This window comes from Antechinus flavipes, chromosome 4 (assembly GCF_016432865.1).
Source record: "Antechinus flavipes isolate AdamAnt ecotype Samford, QLD, Australia chromosome 4, AdamAnt_v2, whole genome shotgun sequence".
Lineage (NCBI taxonomy): Eukaryota > Metazoa > Chordata > Mammalia > Dasyuromorphia > Dasyuridae > Antechinus > Antechinus flavipes.
This window is the reverse complement of record NC_067401.1, coordinates 357,209,066-357,217,250: the sequence shown is the minus strand read 5'-3', so window position 1 is coordinate 357,217,250 and position 8,185 is coordinate 357,209,066. Positions and strand designations below refer to the sequence as shown.

The 8,185-nt window shown below is 35.0% G+C and overlaps 1 protein-coding gene across 1 annotated transcript in view; it reads left to right on the top strand.

Annotated features, from left to right (window-relative positions):
- Nucleotides 1–411: 411 nt before the first annotated feature.
- PDE10A (phosphodiesterase 10A) overlaps nt 412–8,185 on the top strand; it is an 815,835-nt gene continuing 808,061 nt past the window's right edge. The window contains exon 1 of the mRNA XM_051998086.1: nt 412–820. Within this exon, the coding sequence (XP_051854046.1) occupies nt 712–820 (109 nt within the window). The 5' untranslated portion in view covers nt 412–711. The remainder of the gene's footprint in view (nt 821–8,185) is intronic.

Sequence of the window (8,185 nt, the reverse complement as noted above, 5' to 3'; positions counted from 1 at the left end):
GAGAAGAGAGAGAGAGAGAGAGAAGAGAGAGAGAGACAGAGAGAGACAGAGAGAGAGAGAGAGAGAGAGAGAGAGACAGAGAGAGAGAGAGAGACAGAGAGAGAGAAGAGAGAGAGAGGAAAAGAGAGAGAGACAGAGAGAGACAGAGAGAGAGAGACAAGAGAGAGAGAGACAGAGAGAGGAAAAGAGAGAGAGAGGAAAAGAGAGAGAGAGAGACAGAGAGAGACAGAGAGAGACAGAGAGAGAGGAAGAGAGAGAGAGAGAGAGAGAGAGAGAGAGAGAGAGAGAGAGAGAGAGAGAGAGAGAGAGACAGAGAGAGAGAGAGAGAGAGAGACAGAGAGAGAGAGAGAGAGACGAAGAGAGAGAGAGAGAGAGAGAGAAGAGAGAGAGAGAGAGAGAGAGAGAGAGAGAGAGAGAGAGACGAGAGAGAGAGAGAGAGTACAAACAACCCCCTCGACGGGGCTGAATTGATGGAATTGTGATTGTAGGATTTCTCCACTTAGTCCCTGCCTCCTCTTTGCTCTTCAGCCACTCCAAAGTCTCTTCCCCTCTTTAAGCAGCAATTTCTTTCAATCTCCCTCTTTCTCTTTTCTCCCCACCCCTTCCGTCTTTCTCTCTCACCCCCTCCACATAACCCCCTCGTTCACTCTTCTCTCAGAGTGGGGGAGGGGAAGGGGGAAAAAAAACCCAAACTCCTAGCACCGGCCAGAGATGTCGAAGAAACGCAAAACCTTGGAGGGTGGTGGTGGTGGAGGAGGAGGATCCCCGCTCCCATCCGAGGAACCTACAGCCTTATTTGGGGGCAGCATCGAGGAGCAAGGTAGGGAGGAGTGAAAGGGGGGGTGGGGGAGGAGAAAAAAGAAAAAGAAGGGAATCAAAGGAAAAAGGAAATGTATTGGAGTTGAAGGATCCCAGTATAGGAATGCATCAACTTGTCTTTCTCTTTATCTCCTTGGGTCAATAGAGCTCAAGTTGACTTTTTTGGGGGGAAGGGAAGAAGATTTTAGAAATTAGGGCTGAACTGAAGGACTGAGAGATGATGTTGAAAACACAGTCTGCATTATCTGAACTTTAGGTACTGTAGGGGGAAGAGAGGAACTGGGAAAGGTGGTTAGGAGAGGCTGAAAGATATTGATTAGGGACAGTTGCTGATCAGGGCAAATTGTGATCAGTCCCAAATCTTTCCCCTGCTTCCATTTGCTGGTTGTCAGTTACATTTGTGTGGGCAAATTGTCTTCCTTATTGATTGATGTTGATCTCTGTATTCAGGACATCTGAGCTTAGATGGTAGGGGAGGGTGATACCTGCATAATGACTACTGTGTTTAAGGGAGTAGGGAATGACATGGATTTCCTAGATGCACCCCCTCCACACCCATTTCTAAGATGCTCCAAATTACGTCATACAGAAGCTTAAACCCTGCCCTTACAGCACACTCACTTTGCATCTGATAGAAGTTAGTGCTTTGGTTTTTAGCAGATATAGGACTTTGCTCTCTTTCAAGAGGAGATGGGTGATGACAGCTGTTGGGTACCTCTTTTTTTTTTTTTTTTTTTTTTGCTTTAATAATGTCAATGCAAAAATAAAGTTGGTGTACAATTGTCTATGAAAGCAAAAATGCTATTTAGATATCTGGTTTTCAGGCAGAAGAGGCCCAGTAACTGCTTTTTATTATTCTCCGGTCATTCTGAATTTAAAGTTAAAAGTAGGCCCAGATGAACCAAGTCAAGCTATTCCTAGGCTGTAGTTAAAATGCAGAGAAGAGAGAATGAGGTACAAATGTCTGATTGTTTGTTATGGCTGTGGAAAATGAAGTGATGGAACTCTAGGATCAAGTTGGAAAAGCATTTCTTTAATGTTTCTTCCCCTTTAGAATAGCCTTTTGTTTATTTTTTTTTAGCAGGTGAAGAACTAAGCATAAAACCAAATAGGGATTGTAATATATTCTCCAATATGGAGTGAGTGGTCCTTTTTCTTTGCCACAATCAGTCAATAATGTCAATAATGTTGACAACAAATTAAAAAAAAAAACCAATAAAAACTGTGAACTTCAATCTCTACTAGAGTTTTGTATGGGATGTATGCATTTAAAATGCATTTCTTTTTAGATGATTTTCTGTCCTTTGGTTTTGGCTTTATTAGGCATGTCATATTGATGCTGTCCCACTTAAGACAATGATGGGTTATTGTTTTGACTTCTTTTGGGGTGTTATTATTTTAAATCCATTCAGTCATTAATCTTTACTATTTAAGGCAAATTTGATATTTTGGTACATTTAACAGATGAGCAAATTACTTTGTCTAATGTTATTTTTGCTTTGCTTGGAGAAGTCTTCCCGTTTTATCAAGGCTGGCCATGGGACCATCTTTAAAAGATCTCTTGATTTTGACCTGAGAGTTAGTTTGCAAGACTAAATACCATTAATTTCTCTTTGAGTTTACCAATAATTGTCATGGAAGGAGACTGACAATTATCATTAAAAAGGGATGAAGAGACAAAATGTCTTTCATTTTTAATGAATAACTTCAGCATGGTCATAAGTCTTTTAGAGAAGCAAGAATAGTATCTTAATTAAGCAGTTCATTTCTTACGGAAATGTTTAGCAAGAGAGTCCACAGAGGTTTGGCAAAGCAGGTATGAGGTAGTATTCTCTCAGAAACAAATATAATACATGATTCCTTGTTGTTATAACCTCCACACTGGAAATCTTTTATAAATCATAAATAAGAGAATTTATATCTATGATCCTGCTTATATTTTTTTTTGGAGGCCCTATTTTGACTAAAAATTAGAGGCAAAAGCTCATTCTTAGTTTGGGGGATTGAATAAATTGTTAGATGACTTTTAATTTTATTTTTTCCTTTTTATCTGATAAATACAAATACTGATGGATAATTATATTGTCTGTAAGTACATGGCTAACTGCGTTAACCATTAAGGGATTGTATGTATAGTACATTGTAATCTTGTATTGGATATATTTTGTTGTGAATTGTTGGCTGTGGTGCAATGGATGAGAGAAACACGTTTATAACCAACTTCTATTATATTTACTCTTGGAAAGAAGAAGAGGACAGAGTATGATATGACATTTAACATTAGAAAAGGTTCTTTGCTCATATGAAGTTTTTAAAAGATTCATTTTTCCCCTTTTCTCCTCCAGCTTCATTATATGAATGTTTCATTATATAACATTATAAGGACTTATGTGAGAAAAGTCACAGTTCAAGTTTCTAAAGAGTCATAAAGACCTTGAATGCTAAAAAAACTTCCAGTAGGAGCAAATAAAGTAACTTTTTTATGTGAATGGATTAGGAACTACCAGTTTTTATATAAATTCTACCACTACTGGTCAGTTTCTAGCATTTCTTTCATTAGAAAAATTCAGAAACAAATTTCATTGATCATCTGCAGTGATTTTGAAGTGATCCTCTAATGATTTGCTTGGGTTGAGATTCTGAAATGTTCCATGAACATGGAGGCAGGTAGAAGTATATATAATCATTCTTTTGTACTCTATGCATGAAAAAGAAAGCCCAAGGGTCCTTTATTTCATTTGCTTATCTCTATGTACTAAAATGCATAATTCTTTAGCATCCATAGGGAAAAATCATGAAACTTTCATTTCAGGTTCCTTGATAGTATTTTCTCATTACACTTTGGCAACAATTTTCTTAGTTATTTGTATGCATCCAGAAGAGTTTCTCCATGGAGGAAAGGGAATACATGAGTGGATCATCAAGAATATAAATATGAACTTTTAGATCATTCTTCTGCCTAAATTCTATGTCACATTTTGGATAATTAAATGTCATTTTCCTGGTTGAGAGTTTGTTGGGACCTCCATTGAGTGACTGGATAATTGTGTGTGTGTGTGTGTGTGTGTGTGTGTGTGTGTGTGTGTGTGTTTTCCTGCTTGTATACAATTAGGGCCAGAATTTATTCTTAATGTGAGTTCCATCCTTGTTTCAGATGACTCTCTTGCTTAAAATGGGTGGAGACCATGTGCAGATGGGTCAACTTTGGAGGAAAAGGAGGAAATTTATACAGATTTTTTCCCTTTCCAACTGGTTGGGAAAACTTGGTGCAAAAATGGGTGTTGGCCATAACTTTGTTTTTCTCTGTGTCTCACTGTTCTTTATTATTCTGAAGCTAAATCAAACCTTAGAGTGTGGTAGAGAATCTGTAATCTGTAGGATAGATGAGTATGTTAATGAGTATTCAAAAGGAAGCAGCCTGGAAGAGATACTATAGAAGATAATCTACTCATCTTTTGTTGTTTTGTTGAAGTAGTAAAGCACACATGTCTATTTTATTTTCTTTTTAATTTTTTTCTTCCAGAACTTGAATTTATGGAAATTTTTAGTTATTTTAAGACTAGATACAACATTGAACTGTACTATATGCAGTCTTTCTTAGCAAGGCTCCTTGCCTTTCCATCCCCCCCCCCAAATTGCTCATTTAATTGTACAAGCCCCATCCTTACACCATTATTTTTCCCCACTAGACCCCTTTAAGATCATTGTTCATGAGAGAACCTTTTAGTAGTTTTAATTCATGTATTCATCTCATGGATTTTTAAAACTAAAGTAAGCTTTTTTGGTTTTCATGGGATTATATAACCAGGTCTATTTTTCTGGTTTCTGTGCCCCCTCAGTCCTATCATAGCCACATGTTCGATGGAAGCAGGGGTATTTTGAGACATGTGGAACTTTGGAAATAACCCAATACTAGAAAATAGAAAATCAGTGCTTAAGTATTAGCCCTTGAAGTCACTTGCCAGAAAATCTTGAGAAATCTCTCAGCCTCTTTTTCCTCATCAGTAAAACAGGTATAACAATTTCATCCCCTCACAAAATAGATGTAATAATAAAATGCAGTAACATGTAAAACTTTTTGTTGTAGCAAAGACATGGAAACAAAGTAAATGCCATAGACTGGGGCATTACTAAACATGCTGTGATACACGAAGGTAATGGAACATAGCTGGGCTATAACAAACGATGAATATGATGAATACAGAGAAGCATCAGAAGACACATCAATCGATGCAAAAAAAAAAAGTCAACAGAGGCAGAACACAGAAAATGCAATGACTATACAAACAAGAACAACAAAACAATTGCAACTGAATGCTACAAAATGATAATAACCAAACTTGGTCCCAAAGGAAAAATGGAAGAATATATCTCCTTTTCTTCTTTGATATGGTCAAGGGACTGAAGTATTGTATAATATCATCTGTGTTTGATGTTTTACTGAAATGTGCCTTTTCTCTCTTTTATTCTTTGTAATAGGAAATGTCTCTCTGGAAGAGAGCACAAAATGGTATCTTTGGAAATTTATATGACATAAAAATCAAAATTGTCAATGAAAAATTTGGTATGTCAAAACATTTGAATAACTATAAAGGCTTATACAAGTATAAAATATTAATAGCAATATGTTTAAACTGCAAGGGACTTCTTTATATCACTAAATCACTTTATGAAGGGAATATGTTTGAATTTGTATAGCTGTGAACTTTTTAGGTGCCCACAGAGTACTGTCCATATAAGATCTGTCTATAATACCACCACAAAATAGCTTAAAATATATAGTCTATATAAAATATAGACTCCTAATTGATTATATGGTCTGTCTGATCCCCAAGAATCAATTGACCAATTGTCTTATACTTATTTATTAATTTCTGGTCTTTTCTTTTTTGTGACTAGAAATGTGATCCTGAGGAAACAAACTTTTCATTTCTAATAATGCTTATGTGGCATTTTAAGTCATATAATTAATTATCTTATTTTTGATTAGGTATCAATTTGTTCTCAAGGTTTATTTCATACAGGGTTCTGGTATTTTGAGTATATAATTTATGTCTCTTGATTTATCTGTGTTCTTTGGGTCTGTAGATAACTACTAGTAGAATTACATTTATTAGGAAATTTAAAAATTGCCATTTGAAGTCATTTGACTTCTCTAGGACACATTGGCAAAATTGGCATTGACAAAATGAGAGAATTGAAGCAGAAATATTGGCTGTCCTCCACAATTCTATGTGTGACATTAAGCATATAAAGAGATGAGTTGACATTCTTCAATAGCAAAGTAGCTGGGTGGCACAACAGATAGAATACTAGACTTAATATTAGTAACTAGTATCTGGCTTCAGATATTTACTAGCTGTGTAATCCTGAGCAAATCACTTCACATCTGTCTGCCTCAGTTTCCTCATCTGTAAAATGGAGTTTGTTTTAAGGATAAAATAGATAATATTTGTAAAGTGCTTTTCAACCTTAAAGTGTTCTGTGAATATTAATTATTATTACTAGTGCAGGAAATTATCACACTGGGAGTTCTCTACACGTTATTACTACTTTGTTCCTTCAAATATAAATACATATTTATCTAAAATTTTTTCTGAAGTGAAATAAGATTGTCTAAAACAGAATTCGATTGGTTCAATTTTTAACTGCTTTTAAGCCTTTAGAATTTGTAGGGATTTCATTTCTTTTCTAAATACCTGTTCTGTAATTATGAAGTAATGGTTCTAGACTAGAAAAAAATTAGTAGACCATGGAAAGAAGTTTCCAATCTTTTTTTTTTCAAATTTTAATTTTGGCTGATGTTGCCTGAGATGGAAGTAAAAAGATATATATATATATATATATATATATATATATATATATATATATATATATATATATATATATATACACATATAAAATTAAAGTGATAGACAATTACTAAAAATATGAACTGCTGATAGAAGTTAATGTCTAGAATGGAAAAAAACCTAGTCTAATCATGTTTGCTTTAATTCGAAGACCCAAAGAAGCAGCATGGTATAGTGGAAAGATGGTAGATTTGAAGTTCTTAAATATCTCAGTTCCAAAGTGACTGTTGCCTTATTCACTGGGAGCAAATCAGTTAAACTCTCTGAGTCTTGGATTTGGAAAGTAAGGATAATACATGTTCTGCAAACTTCAGACGATTGTTGTGAATGTGAAATGTTATACTGGGCATGACCAAGATTTGCAAACTGTAAAATACATAAATATCATTATTGAAACTACTAGTGTTTGTTAATAATTGTATTCAACTTTTCATAATCATGCTCAAATTTCCTACAATTTATATTTAGAAGCCCAAATTGGACCAGGACCAATCAATATCATGGAAAGAGCCTTAGTTTAGGATTGAGAAGATTTATAAGTTGAATCCCAATTCATCTATTCACTGATGTGTGACTAAGCAAATCACCCAATTCCTCTGAACTCTAATGTCTGTATTTTTTAAAAACAGAGCTAATAATACTTTCTTTGGTATCACTGTGATGATGAAATGAGATAACATATGGAAGTATTTTGTAAACTGTAAAGTGCTATGCTGATGTAAGAAATTATTCTTATTTAACATGTTGTTTAGTTGTTTTTCAGTTGGGTTTGCTCTTCATGACGCCATTTGGGGTCATTTTGACAAAGATACTGGAATGGTTTGCCATTTCTTTTTTCCAGTTCATTTTACAAATGAGGAAACTAAGGTAGACAGAGTTAAGTGACTTGCGTAGGAAAAGTGTCTGAGATCAGAAATGAACTCAGGTCTTTATGATTCCAGGCCCATATACCAGCTGCCCTCTTGAGTATTTTAAAAATGAAAATATCTAACCTATTTTAGTAAATCTATAGGGGAAGAAACAGAAGGTATAATTTCTAAAGAATGATCTAAATGAAAACAGTGATAACAGTTCCCCATCTATTTGGATATGATTGTATTCTACCATTCCTGTACTAAGTGAAGAAAAAAAAGTATTCTTTTTTAGTCATTAAAGATTGTGAAATTTTTGAAAATTTGTGAATAGAAGGTCCCTTCAAAAAACTTGGGATAAAGCAGTAGAAAACTTCATGTTGTCTGAGCTTTTCTTTCTTCCACTATTGTCCTACCATGTCTTTCTTCCCTGGTTTTGAAGGGTTTGCATCCATAACACAAATGACTGCTTTTGGCAGAGGATATAGACCTAGTGGAAAGATTGTGGTACTAAGATTAAACAAACTTGGATTTGACTCCTGGCTTTTAGGCAAGTCATTCAAACCTCAGATTCTGTTTTCTTATCTGCATTTCGGTTTTTGACTATATACAGTTGGCTTTGGACTCAGTGCTCTCTAAGGTTGCTTCCACTTCAACATTCCA